The sequence below is a fragment of the Diadema setosum genome, chromosome 3, assembly GCF_964275005.1.
Source record: "Diadema setosum chromosome 3, eeDiaSeto1, whole genome shotgun sequence".
Classification (NCBI taxonomy): Eukaryota; Metazoa; Echinodermata; class Echinoidea; order Diadematoida; family Diadematidae; genus Diadema; species Diadema setosum.
The window spans coordinates 8,663,012-8,679,710 of NC_092687.1; the positions used below are offsets into that span (position 1 = coordinate 8,663,012).

General features: G+C 38.2%; 1 protein-coding gene across 2 annotated transcripts in view; it reads left to right on the plus strand.

The window, feature by feature from the left end:
- The first annotated feature begins 4,066 nt into the window (after positions 1–4,066).
- LOC140247001 (uncharacterized) overlaps positions 4,067–16,699 on the plus strand; it is a 30,392-nt gene continuing 17,759 nt past the window's right edge. Inside the window, exons 1-6 of one of the 2 annotated variants that reach the window (XM_072326307.1) lie at positions 4,067–4,200; positions 5,152–5,330; positions 6,041–6,159; positions 6,875–6,937; positions 10,136–10,300; positions 14,306–14,362. In XM_072326307.1, the coding sequence (XP_072182408.1) occupies positions 5,186–5,330; positions 6,041–6,159; positions 6,875–6,937; positions 10,136–10,300; positions 14,306–14,362 (549 nt within the window). In that variant the 5' untranslated portion in view covers positions 4,067–4,200; positions 5,152–5,185. The remainder of the gene's footprint in view (positions 4,201–5,151; positions 5,331–6,040; positions 6,160–6,874; positions 6,938–10,135; positions 10,301–14,305; positions 14,363–16,699) is intronic. The other variant, XM_072326306.1, reaches the window with a different exon arrangement.

Consider the following 16,699-nt stretch of genomic DNA (forward strand, 5'->3'; position numbering starts at 1 on the left):
CACTGTGTACACAAAATATGGCATTTGTGGCTTTTTGGAACAATTTCAATTTCCATGTAATTTTGATATGCCAAGAATAAGCACTAACGTAAGCTCGACTGTACAGTTTGGCAGCCGATGACATCGATATTATAAAACAATAAGAGATACAACATCGAACATAATAATATGCGACTCACCCGTTCGATTCTTTCGGGCGCACCTATAGTATGCTGTGCAAGGTGAGGAGAGAATCGGAAAGTTTTAGAACCATAACGACAGAATTTTCCCCCGCAAGATGCATCTGTGTCAAATTGGTGTACACTGTCCGTCAACGTCTAGTTTTCTGCTCACGTTTGTGGTATAGCGCCATCTATGTTACAGGTATATACATTTTTGGTTTAGATGGGCTGCTGTAACAGGACTGGTTTGCAACGTTTTTTAATGATTTTTTTTTAAAGATAATGTAAAGCCTCTTTTGAAATATTTAAGAGCACGTAATTCTAGAGAAATTCAAAGCTCATTTGATGAAAATTGATTTTGAAATGGCTGAGATCTCCAACACAAAGCGGTCATAATATAAGGTGGCACCATCTTTTACTAGGATCGCTTTGTTTTACGTAGGTATCTTGCAAAAAGTTAAAGGCTGAATCCTCACCTCAACCAAGACTATAGCATGCCTAAAAGAGAGAGGAAAAATATCCAACAGTTTTATTGCTCACTCAACACATCTTGTTGTTTTGTTGTTGTTTTAAAGAACGAAAGGAGAGAGAGAGAGAAAATGGGGCCCTATAAAAAATAATTTGCCCCAGACAGCACTTAACATAAACAAACATTATAAATCTTATAGAGATATAAACAAGAATATCAAATATATACCAAGTCTCCACGAGGGAGCTCATATTGTCTCCACGAGGGAGCTCATATTATCTCCACAAAGGAGCTCATTACGTCTCCATGAGGGAGCTCATATGATATTGATGAATACCTCATATTCTTCAAACAAACTCAAATAACTACACAATACACGCGCGCGTGTACCACACACTAACTCATCCACGTGCACACACTCAAACACACACACTATACACCTCCAACCACGCACATACATACCAATACAACCCAATGTAATATACGGTGTTTAGATAGAGCACACACACAATATTATGTTTTACAAAATAGATAAGATTACTATGGCTGTATCATTATTTCGAGAAAAAAAAATACAGTGTTTATATCAAGACACGTCTTGTCATGAGTAAGTCTCTCTCTTCCCTGGACAACTGTCAATAAAATTTATCAGGAGACACCAAAACATTCACTATCCGGCTTATGACAATGACTTAAAAAAAAAAAATGTATGCCCAAATCATGATATTATGTCTTACATTGTCACATGATTTAGGTAAGGGGATGGTACAGCATTGGTGGAGATGAGAATTTGGGCTTTTAACTTTTTGCGAGATACCAAGAAATCACGTATGAAATAGTACAGAGCATACCATTTTAAGATGAATTCAAAGTTTATTTGATGAAAATCGGGTTTGGAATGACTGAAACATCAAAAAAAAAAACAAAACAAAACAAAACAAAGTAAAACAAAGCGATCTTAAGAAAGTCCCACACTTTATTAGAATCGCTCGTTTTGGGATATCTCAGCCATTTCAAAACCAATTTTCATCAAATAAACGTTGAATTCCTCCTAGAATTACATGCTCTTTCATATTTCATAAGAGGTTTCTCATTATCTCACCAAAAACTGTTAGAAACCTGAAATTAGGTCTCAACCAAAAATACAGTATACGATCCCTTTAAAAATGTAATGAAGTCGAGATTCGTCGTCTTGGACATCTATCAACCATTTATGCCTGATAATGAAATCATAACAATAAGTATTGCATAATATCATTATACTTTTATTACAGTGAGAAATGTTTTGAATTCATGTTTTTGTTTTGTTTTGTTTTTTTGTTTTTCAAGCCATGCAAGGTTGATCGCGAAATCTTATAACATATTACATGAATTCAGCGAATGATTTTGGAAGTCCATCGGACGTTTTAGAAAAATTGTTCAACAATCTGTAAAAATAATTGATTTCTGCTTTGTTTGATTTTAGTTAATTTTATGTGCAGCCTTCTCAAGACTGCAACTCTGCAAGAATCATACTGTGATGTCACGATGGAGTGAGGATACAAATTACCAAAATAAAAGTAATTTCACAAAGTCTTCCTTTCTATAACGGAAAGTTCACATTGATCCCTTGACCTGTAGTGAATATTCTAATGCGAAAATAATAATAATGATAATAATAATAATAATAATAATAATAATAATAATAATAATAATAATAAGTGCCTACTGTTCACATTTTTCTTGTGTAGGAAATAGTTTTGAGGCTCTTTCGATGTACAGTGAAATTATTTTGTTCGTGTGTCTGTGTCTGTGTCTGTGTGTGTCTGTCTGTCTGTCTAAGACGGAGAGAGATAGGGAAGAGCAAGAGTGAGAGAGAAAAAAAAAGGGGGAGAGAGGGAGGGAGAGAGAGAATTCCTTTACATTTGAGATTGTTCTATTTACTTTATACTGTGTCATCACGAAAGTGAGAGTTCCATTTGCAAGAGGGGCACATATCAGTGGAACCCATGGTACTTTTACAAATCCGATCCAGAGAAAACATTACGAAAAAAACAAACGATTCGACAACAACAACAACGACAACAACAACAAAACATTTATAAGAAATTCATAACTTCACAAAGTATTGCACAAGACAGTGAAGAGTTTGATCGCGAAACGGGTTGTGCGTCAATATGTAAGACATCACAAAATAGGCCTTACTTCTCTTTAAGTCCATCACCAGTGTCACTTGTTACTATAAGGATTACAGATGCTATGAATAAAACGAGCCCAGTGTCTTCATTATTTTGTTTGTTTCGGTGGTGTTTGTTTGTTTGTTTGTTTGTTTGTTTGTTTCATTTGCATCTGAGAAGATGGCTGGATCTAGCGCATATTCAGTCAGGTGCTCACAGTACCTGGACTTTCATGGGGTCCAGCTGGGTGTGAGGCGGTACTGCCTTCACCCGGTATTCCGGGTTAAACACGCTTGGGCAGGTCCAATGGTCTAGTGGCAATAATTATCTCAAATTAACAGGAATGGAGTTAACTCATTTCCCGATTAAAATTCTCAGAACGATAATCTGATCCCCCCTTACCCTTCGTTAGATTACCCACGAAGGAAATTGAATAACAAATAGAATTCTAAAGACACTTGCTTAGAATTGAATTCACATTGAGGGAAAAACAGCAGAGAAGGACAAATTCAGAGAGGCGGGGTGAGGAGAGAAATTAAAGGCCGGGGAGGGACGAGATTTGCGAATGTGTAATTATACATGTACTATGTTACTTATGTGTGTAAGCAAGAAGAAAATCGACACATTTAATGTGTCGATTATGATTAGCTTTATTTTCCCCAATGATGTGAAAAAGGGAGAGAAAAAAAAAAAAAAACAACAACCCAGAAGTGACACACATTATTTTCTAAGCAGCTGCCCGAGCCGGATGATGTGCACTCATCTCATCAGTCTTACCGTTGTACGAAAGTATAGGCCTAACGTACATTATTACATAATATTAGTCACATAGGCCTGCCAGGGAGGTGGAAGAGTCTCTTCCCACCTCCCTGGGCCTACAGTCTTGGATTTTCGCTTCATATTGAAATCTCGGGATTTGCAAACTGTAAATGGACCAATTTATACTATAATGTATTGCGATGGTAAGTATGCAAAACATTGAAAAAGTCGTGTAACGTTGATGCATTCTGTAGTCATTATTGTAAATTATTATGTTTAGTTTCATTTTTTTTTTAATTCTTCGTTTGTTTTTGTTTGTACACTTAGTTTTGAAACACCACCACGGACTCAATCGCGAGATGGCAGTACAGAACTTTGAAAAACTGAGCAGTAAAGCTCTCATTATTTGGCTATCTCTCGCGCTGCTGTTCTCTTTGCATTGTAATATGCATGCTGCTGGCAGCAACACTAGTCTTAGCAGTTTTTATACTGATCCGTCGTCGACCGTCTGAGTACAGTCATTACTTCTGTTAATACTAGAAATAGGCAATGTGAGGTCTAACCTAGGTAGACTGTAATCGAATTAAACATTACTGGCAGTGTCGTAACTTTTGGACTTGCACTTTCCCCGGCTAGTAACGGCACTAATAAAATCGTAAGTTTGGAGATTTTACAGATTTCGAGAAATACATCAAATAAGCTGTGACAGTTATCCGCGAATGTGTCATTATTATCAGTCCCACGCGTAGCAAACTGTGTTTGAACTGATGCTTTGATCTATCCAATAAAAATACATAAAAGGCAACAGTTAGGGTCTAGACTCTAGATCTAGGCCATGCTGTTTTGTCTAAGGAATACTCGGAAAACTAGTTGATTCTAGTAAACAGATAGCTGTAGAGGTCTAGATCCACTGGTTTATCTTCATGAATACTGAACACTCGATGCTTTACACTTTGTCACTAAAATGTTTTAGCTTCATACCCATGGCTATGATGGCCATAGGCATAAATTAACTTTATGCCAAATTTGCGAATACAAGAGTTTCTACAGTCTAGAAACTAATGTCAAATGATGAACAGGTGGTGAAACGTGAAATCATACCGATGTGGTTTCCTGGTCAAGCCTACCCTGGCCTAGGCTATGGCATGCCATTACTCATTTATTAGTTTTCTAGAACAGAACCAAGCCAATGAAATGTTAAAACTTAAAATCTTCTTCAAGATTGGATAATCAGTGATAATAGATTACCGGTAGGCCCTACCTTCTTTTTCTTCCATTAAGTACAGTCATCTTTTGTGGAGTATTGTCAGGATTAATCGTCGGACATGATGATATAGAAGTAGAACTCGGATGATGTAGAACTCAGTTCTGGTACGTCATCATGTCCCACAGTGGATTCTGACAAATTAATCATGACAATACTCAACAAAAGATTTTATGGCTGTGCATAGGCCTAGACCATATCATGACATTCTTTGATGATTTTTCATTTCATGTAGACTCTATAGACTCTAGATCTCTGGACCTTATCGACCAAGCTGTTGTAGTCAACCTCAGAGTGCAGATGTTCCCATGTAGGTATGCCTATTGTATTATTGTTTGTCAGCTTCTCTACATACAGCCATAAACCACCATCAAACATGTCTGTGGAGCAAGGGCTGTGCAGCTTTGAGGCACATGATAAGGTTTTCTTCCTGAGTACCCGCATTGAACGCGATGAGGAGGATGCTACGTTCAGCATCAAGCTGATTGATTCTGAAAGTCTCCACGCCTGGGAAGGGGAATGTAAGTAGAAACTGAGTGTGTGTATAACAATAAACATGTTGTTTTGTTAGTCTTTGTTTGTGTGCGTGGGTGTGTGTGTGTGTGTGTTATTGTTTGTATGTGTGCAGTTGTACATGAGTACTCGTGTGGAAAGAAGAGCGTCATCAATATCAAATCATGCCGTAGATCTGAACCTACATTGCACAACACTTGATACATTTTAATCTTAAATACAATCTGTGGACATCCAGGCCAATATCCTTTGCTTCCAAACTTCTAGAATAGAAATGCATCTTTATAATTTTTATACAATCTGATGTAGAATTCTTCAGAAGAGGAGCCTCTTACCCTAAAAGTACATTGATATTGCCTGATTTTAATTCCGTGAAATTAAAGAGATGAAATGTAATTAAAAGTCACACAAAATATTTGCCCACTTTCATTTTTGTGCTTTCTTCATGTTGCGCCTGAAAAGTTCCACGCTGCAAACATTTCCACTTTTATAGTATAAGAAGATACTAAGACTTGGTGCATGCAGTGCCTGTATTTTAATCACAGAAATGTATACCAATAACAAGAATTTACGATAAGCAATTACACTTGGGAATGCAATTTTGGACATGTGCTCTTTAGTCTTTTAATAGTACCAGGCATAATAAATCTTTTTAACGTGTTTACTGATTTCTTTTAATTGTTTGTTGTCATTGTTGTTGTTGTTGTTTATTCCCTAGTGAGGGGTGATCACAAAAAACGGGCAGAAGAAGTGGGGATGTTGCAGGAGGAATACATCAACCAAACAAGCAAAGCACTGACAAGACAAAACATGGGCGACCTCAAATTTGAATATCAGGTACACAAAGTTTACATCATCTTGTCACTGTAAAATTGCTTGATTTGTGTCATTCTTTTTTTTTTTTTTTTCAATTTGTTGAATGTTCCTAGAAATTGGAAGACTTTTGTTAGTGTAGTCACTTGTCACAACAAATGCCTTAAAAGATTTCAAACTAATGTTTTTTTTTATTTTTTAGTTTATTTTGTTTTTATTTTTTATTTATTATTTTTTTTTCATTTATTTGTTTTTTCTTAGGGGGGTGGTTCCACACACAGTCAAGGCAGACTCTCAGTGTGCTGATACTTCTTATTACACTCGTCAAAGCCCCTATTCCATAAAGTAGCTTTCTTGCGAGTTTATGCTCTTTAATTTGCTTAATGCTTAAAACAACCAGTCTAGATAGACAAAGTAGATAGATGGATAGATAGATAGATAAATAGATGAATAGAAAGATAGATAAATAGATAGATAGATGATAGATAATTGATAGATAAATGGATAAATAGATTGAAAGATTGAAAGATAGATATAGATAGATAGATGGATGGATAGATACATGAAGAAAAACCTTTCAATCATCTCTTTCAAGTTTTGGCCAAATAACTGAAATAATCCACCGGTCTCCCCCTCCCCCTCCCCCTTGATAGTGACACAGGATCATAGAATCCACCTCTAGGGCAATCATCTTCTTTAATAGTGTTGATAGGAAGGATGTTTGTTTACCTTAACACAGGTGAGCTCCTCGGGCGGGAACGGAAAGGTGTTATCGTGGAAGAAAGCTGTATCTTCAATCAAGGTATGTGAAATATATTTTAAATATTTCCTGAAGCGTAGCATCTCTCAGGTGGAAACACATTCATCCACCTCTGAATTTCGTGTCTCTTATCTGAGTTTTTGTTTGTTTGTTTGTTTGTTTTTGCTATATCGATCAAAATGCATGCATTGCAGACTACAGTATTTGTGTTTTTCGTGTACAGTATGTGTGCGTGTTCTGTATGGCCTGATGCAATGTTTTTGTGCAATTATGCAGCTGTACCTCCTTTTTTGTATTGATGCTTTTGCAGATTTCTGATTCTTCCTTTTGTGTGGCCAACCCATTCGGCAGCCAGGCATTAAGATTAACTTGCCAAGTATTTTCGTCAGCATTTCAATCCAGCCAAAGTTGACCAAGTTACTGGATAGGCAGGCTCAATCAGGTGTAGCAATGTACATCAGTCCAACATAAAGGCCATGGCGATACCATAGAGATTAAGCCCCCGTCACACTACAGCGTATAAATCAGCGAATGCCTAGCGGATGGGCAAAATTTGGCAAAGTCCAGATACGCTCGAATCCGCTCGAATCCGCAAGCAAAACGTCGTTTTCGAACGTTCGCCTAACGAATGATGAGCATATGCTAACCGTGTTACGAGCGGATTAAGTAGCGAATGAAAGCGAATGCGTACAGTCCGTCCAGCGGATGCCGAGCGGACAAAGCGAATGAGGAGCGAATGCCCAACATATGCAGAGCGATACTGCGGCAGTCACGTGACGGATCTCGACTGACGCACATTTTCCCAAATCATTTTGAGTAGTGACAGTGTCGAGTAACGTTGTGATTGTGAGAATGGCCCCCAAAAGAAGGAAGGAGAAGTCACCACCAGGTGCTGCTGATGTCATTACCCTCGACAGTCCTCAAGATTCCTTTGTTCCTTCTGATGATCACGTTGACGATGATGTGGGGAGTCCAACATCCTCCATTACGTCTGGTGCCTCCAACTGTTCCTAGCCTGGACCTTCAGCGAAAAAAAAAGCCAGAGGCAAACGCCGGGACTTTAATATCCCGGAAGTTCGATGAGAAGCTGATTATACAACCTGAACTGCCCTCGTCTTCGGATCCAGGCCCTGGTCCACATCGTTCTTCGATGTTTTCCTCTCCTCCGTTTTCTCTTGTCTTGGATGTATTTGGCGATTGCCAGCTGGTTTAGGTCATGCTCATGTTGATGAACAGCTAGAAGATATTGCATCTGAAATCTCTGAGCGTCCTCCATTTCTGATGACCAACTGATAAATGCTACCTGTGCTGTCCAGATTTGCTGTGCGAAGTTTGGACGAACGGCGAACGAATGAGAAGCGAACGCAGAGCGACCACAACTTTCGATCAGCGGGCGCTAAGCGACCACAAAGCGTATTGTCATTCCGTTCGTCATCCGCTCAAGATTTTGGACATGTCCAAAATCAAAATTTGTCTCCGGCGGATCTCTGCGAATCGCTGCGAACAGCTAGCGGATACAGCGAACGCCAAGCGGGTCACGAACGATGAGCAGCGGATGTGAGCGTATCTCCAAATTTTCGGATCCGCTGGGCATTCGTTGGCTAGATACGCTCTAGTGTGACGGGGGCTTTAGAGGCATTAGGTAATCTATATTCATTGACAATTGAAGACCTGAATATAAGAATGACCCAAGTCCAATTTTTGGCCAAATTCAGGTTGACATGGGAAATTGTAGCTTATGCATGGACTCATCTTGTGTATAAATGATAAATCCTAATTACCCCCGGAAGTGCCTGAAATAAATGAGTTAAATCTTATATGAATGTAAGAATGAAGGACTTGGGTCATTCTTACATTCATATTTTAACGCCCTCTCTCATCCTTCTCTTATCTCTATAGCAGAATATCATGTATATGAATCAAAGAACGACCCAAGTCCATATGAATCAAAGAACGACCCAAGTCCATCACACAAAATGGCCTCTCCACAATTAATGTAAATGTTAATTGTCATAATGATATATGTTCTAATTTGTACAATGTTGCCTTCCCATCACAGTTAAATAGAATATTATTGGACAAATGAAAAAGATATGAAGTTTTGTTAAGTTTACTCGAAATGGTCTTCCATGGACTTGGGTCGTTCTTTAATATTCAGATACTCAATTACGTGTAGTTTGGAGACATCTGTTTGTACCAATTGGTGAAGAACTCTCAAGCCAGTGTACCATTGAACAGAGAGGAGAGAGTTCTGAAGAATGTAGAGGGTGTGTATATTGATGAATATTGTCACAGAAATGACAATGAATAGTGACCAGTTTTAGGTCACCTGTCAAAGAGACTTTATTTCGCTTCTTCACCAAACACGTGACTGTAGCGTGACCTCTGACCCTGGTCAGGGTGTGTGCTTGTACAGATGCCTCGCACAATCAAAGGAGCTTGCAAAAACATAACACAGAATTCTTTTGTGACAAATATGTGTAGTTCAGTTGTAACACAAAAAATGCTACCACTGTACAAAATTGTCCACCAAAGCCACAAATATAAGAAAATGTCACTAATTTTCTCTATAAAGCATAATATTGTAGACGCTTTATTCGAAAAGCGATTTTGAGTAAAACTATTGTTCACATTATAGTTATTTAAACATACAACTTTAGATAACATTCTACTGATTAGCATTTTCATGTTGGTTATTTTTATCTCTAACTCACAATTAAAAGCTATTTTGAAGCATTCATCAAGGGATGGTATTGTTTTGGTTGAGAATTGGCTTCAGGTTTCCAACTTTTTTTTTTTTTTGTGAGATGATGATAAACCTTTTTATGGAATATGAAAGAGCATACAATCCTAAGAGGAATTCAAAGTTTATTACTTGATAACAGTTGGTTTCCTTTTTGAAATGGCTGAGATATCCAGAAACTAAAAGGTCCTAATAAAAGGTGGGACCCACTTTTTTTTTTAGGACCACTGTGTTTTACTATGTTTTTGGACCAATTCAAAACCGATTTTCATCAAATCAATTTTGAATATCTCTTGGAATATGATGCTCGTTAATATGTCATAAGTCGTTTGTAACTATCTTGCATTAAGTTGAAATCTGAATCTTCAATTTCAACTAAAACTGTACCATCCCTTTAGAGCTGTTTGTTTGATTGTTTATATTATATGCAAATGTTAGCATGGAGCTTTGAAAGAATAACCGACCAACACGTGATTACATCTTTCATATACAATCAGCTGCAGCTTGGTTCTGTGCCCTTGGAGCCCGTGGTGTCATCGCCGGATGCGATGAAAGATATTCTGTTGTATTCCATTGAAGCAGCCACAGACCTGAAGAGCGCCATCTGTAGGCTGGAGACGGAAAATGAGCGTTTGTCCAGTGAGCGAGCCCAGGCCCTAAAGGTAGGCAGTATTCTCGGGCTTGGTTGCCTTTTGACTCTTGTCCTAGCTACCATCTAGTCTTAGTCAGCACTGTTATGCAACGACTTGTAATTACCTCCGCCAACCATTGGTGTGTCCGTGTGCAAAATAACTCAAACCGTTGTGAACGGGTTTAGGTGAAATTTGCAGGAAAGGTTGAGCATGACACAAGAAACAGATGATTAAATTTTGGTAGTGATCCGGGAATTTTTATGGATTTTATGAAGGATTTTCGATATTTTGGCAGGTAGGGTCAATGAACTTGGGAGTTCAAACTGCATATTTTTGAGGTTTTCATACGTGCATTAGAGTGCGTGCCATAAGCGTCTTTGGTGCGCGCTCTAGTTTCTGGTCCAAGGCAAGGCACGCTGCGCAGCTGGTATTGATGACGTAACAAAAGGTTTCTATAATTGGGAAATTGGGTGATTTTCAGCATACGTACGTATGGGTAGAACTCACTGATCTCTACAGAAGAACAAGATCAGTGATGGAAATGAGTTGCTTGTTGGAGGTCTGTGTTCTCAGAGTGCTTCTCTAGTTTGACATGGATTCAGTACATTTTATGTGTGGAAATACATTGTGCTCATGCACAGTGTGTTGGGTATGTTTGAAGTAGTGTAAGGTTCTCACTTGGTTTTTATTGTGTCTGTACAAGAAATATTATGTCTATCTATGGTGTTGCAGTGAACAGCATGTCTCATTCATTCCATAGTATTCCATCTCACCGCCACCCTTCCACAGACAAGTTCTTATCGTTCTCTGGTTTCTTTCTCTCATCAAGATCTTCTGATATGCTGACAGCCACTTTCTATTCCTACTTCCTTTCCGCTCCCCCTGTCATTTGTCTTCACCTCATCTCACGATATCAGCGATGTAAACGTAAACGACATCAGAAAGTCACTGGGACATGTTTTGTAAACATGATGTACAGTGATGTATCAAATGTAAATGTGTTGGATTGTTATACTGGAGAACAGTGAATAAAGAAGACTTGCATTCTGACTCCAGAGCCAAGCAGTCATGCCTCCATTATTCTTCTGAGTCCATATGGCTGCGTTCACATAGAAGTATACTATTCGGGTATTCGGGCTCGTTTTTCGAGGGCACGCGAATAGCTTGAATCGAACGATAGGATTTCCTCACACCGGTTCACATAAGAGGGCACTATTCGAAAGTACGAATAGCTGCGAAAAGTATAGCAAAGTGGGAATCGAGCTTGTTCGATTTTCTTGCAGCGTATACCGTCTCTCGTTTATGAAATAATGACAATTTTGGCCTGGATTTGCCCTTTAGCAAAAATAAGCATGTAGATTGACATTCTGATGCAGTTTAGAAATTGTTAATAAGATTTGCTGGGATGTAGGAGGAAGAAATCCTCACTACATGGGATGGTGAGTTGACGGTGCGGGTGATGGTGTATTCGGTGCTTGAATAGCGAATAGCGAATAGCGAATACCGAATACCGAATACCGAATACTTCTATGTGAAAGCAGCCTAAGCATCCAACTAACCCCACAAAACACAAAAGTTTTGACAATAATTCTAACAAAACTTGTTTAATCATGGTCACACTGAAATTAAATAGGAAATACTACCCCAGGTTGGTCTCTTATGCCATACAGTGGTATCATTTGATAAAATCATTTGATAAAATGTCACAGACATCTTGTTAGTAGGAAATAGGATGCTACAATCAGGGGCGGATCCAGGAATTCCGTAAAGGGGAGGCGCCTTTACACAATATAAAGGGGTGCGCCAGAGCCCCTCCCCCCCCCCCCATTTTTTCTTTTTATTTCTTTTGTTTTAACAAAAAATAAAGAGGGGATGTGGGCCCGATGCGCCCCCCCCCCCTCTGAATCCGCCACAGGCAATGTATACTTACAGTGCACTCCCGTTACAGAGAACACGGTTATAACGAAATTTCGTTATAACGAAAGAAAACTGCCAGTCCCGAGCAATTCGTTATAACGGGAGTGCACTGTACTTTCAACAACCAGACAGAATAATCATATAAAGTGTTTTCACATCTTTTGTAACTGATTTTCAGGAAGGTTCCACTACAGTTTGATCACCTAATTTCTTCACCTTTTTTTTATTTTAAACACCAGCAAATATTGGCTATATGGTGGAGCTAATTCATATTTGTCCATTCCTGCCAACTATCTATCTCCAGGATAATTATGACATAATTCCACTATCAAAGCTAAAGGGAAATACCACCAAGAGAACAATGTGTGAACCTTGTCGAAACCTTGTGGCATACTGCAAGTGTTTCTAGCACAGTGTAGCTGAAAACTTGTGTTTAATATAGCATGTTCCTTGTGCGAAATTTGGCTCGCATGCCTTTACCAAGCATCAGTGGCTCTTGATGTCTTTGAACAAGACAGACTTTAGGTGTGAGTTTCTTCAAGGACAAGTTCACCTTCATTAACATATTAGGATTGAGAGAATGTAGCAATATTTGTAGAACACATCATTGAAAGTTTGAGGAAAATCGGACAATCCGTTCAAAAGTTATGCATTTTTGAAGTTTCTGTGCAGTCACCGCTGGATGAGAAGACTACTACAGTGTATGATGTCACATGCGTACAACAATGTATGGAAAATATAAAGAGAATTTCACAAAATTTCATCTTCTGAAAAAAGTACACATTCCCTTGACTCGTTACTGACATATGTTATGGGTAATATTATTCCCATTGCCTTTAGAAAGAGGCAAGTCAAGTGCTCTTTTATTATGCGAAAAAAGTGAAAATATGTTGAATTTTCTTTACATTTTCTTTATACTGTTGTACTCATATGACATCACAAGCCTTAGTAGTCTCCTTATCCAGCGGTTCCAACACAAAAATTTTAAAAATTCATACCTTTTGCATCGATTGTCCAATTTTCCTCAAACTTTCACTAATGTGTTCTACTAATATTGCTGCATTCTCTCAATCCTTATGTTTATAAAGGTGAAATTGTTCTTTAAATTTGTCTCCCTCAACCAGTTAAATTTGTTAAGATCGCAACTGCTGATATGTAAATTAACAAACATGTCAGAAAATAGGAACCAGTGGGACTCGATCCTGTCATCTACTGCTTTCCGGGCAACGACACTACCACCAGGCTGCCCCTGGTTGCCGGCGGTGACACGATGAACAATCAACAAATACCCAAGAGGGAGACATATTGAAGAAACTCACACCTGGGCCCTGTTTCATAAAGCTGTTCATAAAGTTATGAACAACTTACGAGCGACTGGTGATCAGTTCTGATGTGCTATACTTATCAGAATTTCCATAATTCACCACAAGAACTGATCACCAGTCGCTCGTAAGTCGTTCGTAACTTTACGAACAGCTTTATGAAACACCCCCCAGAACCTTCACCCCTCTAAATGATAGATTTCTTTCAAGGCAGACTTTATGCTGTGTGCTGCAGGCAAAAAAACAAAAAACAAAACAAAAAGAAAAAATACCGGAGAATAAAAAATAAAATTGATTGATGGAGGTAAATTGTCATGATGTGTTTTAATAGTAAAAAATTTGCATACAGTTGAACCTCTCGTATCCGGACAAGTCGGGACCGGGGCTCATCCGGATAAGGGATTTGGCCGGATACGGGAGACTCAATGCTTTATACATGTACATATACATACACATGTACTGATGTTGCCCATTGTAGTACCACATGTAGTAATGTGTATACTGCAACCTTTTCATTGTTACACTCAGTAACAGACCCCAAAATAGAGGTGTATGTTAATGTTGGAAGTAATATGTAATTCATGTGTGTTTGTGTAGGAGTTCTCAAGGAGTTGGGAATCCCCCTTTCCTCCGGTAATTATAAAAAAAAAGAAAAGAAAATCACGGCGAGATTGCGTCCGTATAATAGAGAGATCCGGATAAAGGGAGGCCGGATAAGAGAGGTTCAACTGTACTTCATTATTTGCGCCTCACAGTCATGCATTCAATGTTCTTTGTCACATGGATCTTATTGCAGAGGCTAGAGAGATGTGTGGTACAGAAGGAAGACATGGAGGCTGATCTGTATGCTAAGGTAGGCAACCTTGGATGATTACTGTGATACCATCATCTGCATGATTTTCAGCGGGACCAGAATAATCCTTTCCCCCCTTTTGTTTAAACCCTAACCAGGCAAGGCTATTTTGGCTGTTCTGTGGCTGGGGGAGGGTTGAGTCAACCCCACCCTAACAATGTACTTGGAAAAAAAAAATCTGGTATCAAAATTAATTTCTTGTAAATTATGCATTTTATTGCTTTATGAATTTCTTATATATTCTTTTTCTTTTTGGACCTTTCATTTTATCATTTTTTTTAAGCAAAATTTATGGCAGAACCTATTTCAAGCATAATTATGCTAAAATCAATTGATTTCATCAAGATGCATGAAAAAAAAATCATATCTTTTTGAATAAGTTGAGAAAACTCCACTTGCATAGACTTTGTACACAAAATCATGTTTTTGAGCCATTTTTGGTCGGACAAGCATGTATAAAAGGTTGTGCAGTGTCGTAACAGTATGCCCAATTTTTGCAGAAATGGTGTCAAAAGATGTGTGAGACTTTAACCCTATTCAAACTGGGGGGGGTCAAATTGACCCCCCCTCGACATTTCGTGCCACGATTCCGCAACGCGCAAAGATTTTGCCGCGTCGTGTCTTGACTTTTTTCATTGAAGTCTCCCGCATATTTTGAGACCAAATTTGCGACGTCCGGGTACACCGTTCTGAAGTTACGCAATGTTTTGCATATGCATGTCAACGCGAAAATGGCTCAAATTCATGATTTTGTGTGCAAATCCAATGCAAATTGTGTTTTTTTATTTAATTGATATCAATTAGATTATTTCAACTTTTAACCATTGAAATTACTCAATTCTGATATAGATAAGCTTGAAAAAGTGCCTGCAACAAATTTTGGCAAAACAACAATAGAAAACAAAAGGTCGAAAAAACAATAAAATACATAAGAAATTAAGAAAACAATAAAAAACAAAAGAAACTGAATTTGATTACGCTATTTTTTACAAGAAAATTGTTTGATGTGTCTTGAGGAACTCTGACACAAAAATTCAGCAATCCTTCAATCTTTTTAATGGAGTTATAGGTGAAAATATGATTTCATACGTAAATTTGCATAATTAATTTATTAAAAAATACAAAATCAAATTTTTTTATTGTATGACCATAAGATCTTGTAGTTGACATCCGGCTCTATGTTCAGGCAAAATTTTGCGGCGATCGCGCGATCGGCGACCGAGATCTGAAGGGGGGATAAATTGACCCCCCCCCCCCCCCCAGTAAAAACTTGGTCTCAAATAGCCCAGTTAGAATAGGGTTAAAGTGAAAAGTCAGGAGCAGCGTAGTTAAAAAAATTTACCCTTTAAAAATATACCCTGTAAATTTTGAAGTGATTCTGTTTTGGGGAGTTTTGAGAGTTGTCAGATATTTTAGTAATTAACACATCTCAAAAACATTGCCTCTTATCGCACAAAATATGATGTATATCTTCCCCAAGGCCTAAAATTGCTTCTCGTCATAAGAAGGAATGCTACTGCTTTCTTATTCCTTCAGTGTGGTTCCTGACCACGAATTCAACCTTTTGTGAAATTGTCTTCCAAGTCCCGTTTTTGCGAAAAAATTATACTTGCAAAGTAAATGATGTATCACAAGCCATAGGTATAATTATGCCCTCAAGATGTTGTCAGGAGTTGTGCAAAAAGCTTCAAACGGTTTCTCCAAGGATGCTTTGTTGACAAGTCTTAAAGGGAAGATAAACCCCAAGAACAATGTGGATTGAGTGAAAGCAGCAACATTAGTAGAACACATCAGTGAAAGTTTGAAGAAAATCGGACAATCGATGCAAAAGTTATGAATTTTTAAAGTTTTGGTGTTGGAACTGCTGGATGAGGAGACTACTAGAGGTTACGACGTATGAGTGGACTACAATATCAAGAAAATATAAAGAAAATACTACAAAAATCCATTTTTCATGAAAATTACAAATTCCATCAACTTGATATTGACATATGTTAAGGGTAGCAATTATTCCCCCTGCTTTCTGAAAGCGGTTGGTCCACTGCTCTTTCATAATTCTAGAAAAGTGAATTTTTGTTGAATATCCTTTATATTTTCTTTGTATTGTTGTCCACTCATACGTCATATCCTCTAGTAGTCTCCTCATCCAGCGGTTCCAACACCAAAACTTTAAAAATTCATAACTTTTGCATCGATTGTCCGATTTTTCTCAAACTTTCACTGATGTGTTCTACTAATGTTGCTGCTTTCACTCAATCCACATTGCTCTTTGGGTTTACCTTCCCTTTAACTTCTCAAGCCCTCTCTTGTGTCTGTGGGGGGTTCATGGAATCAGAT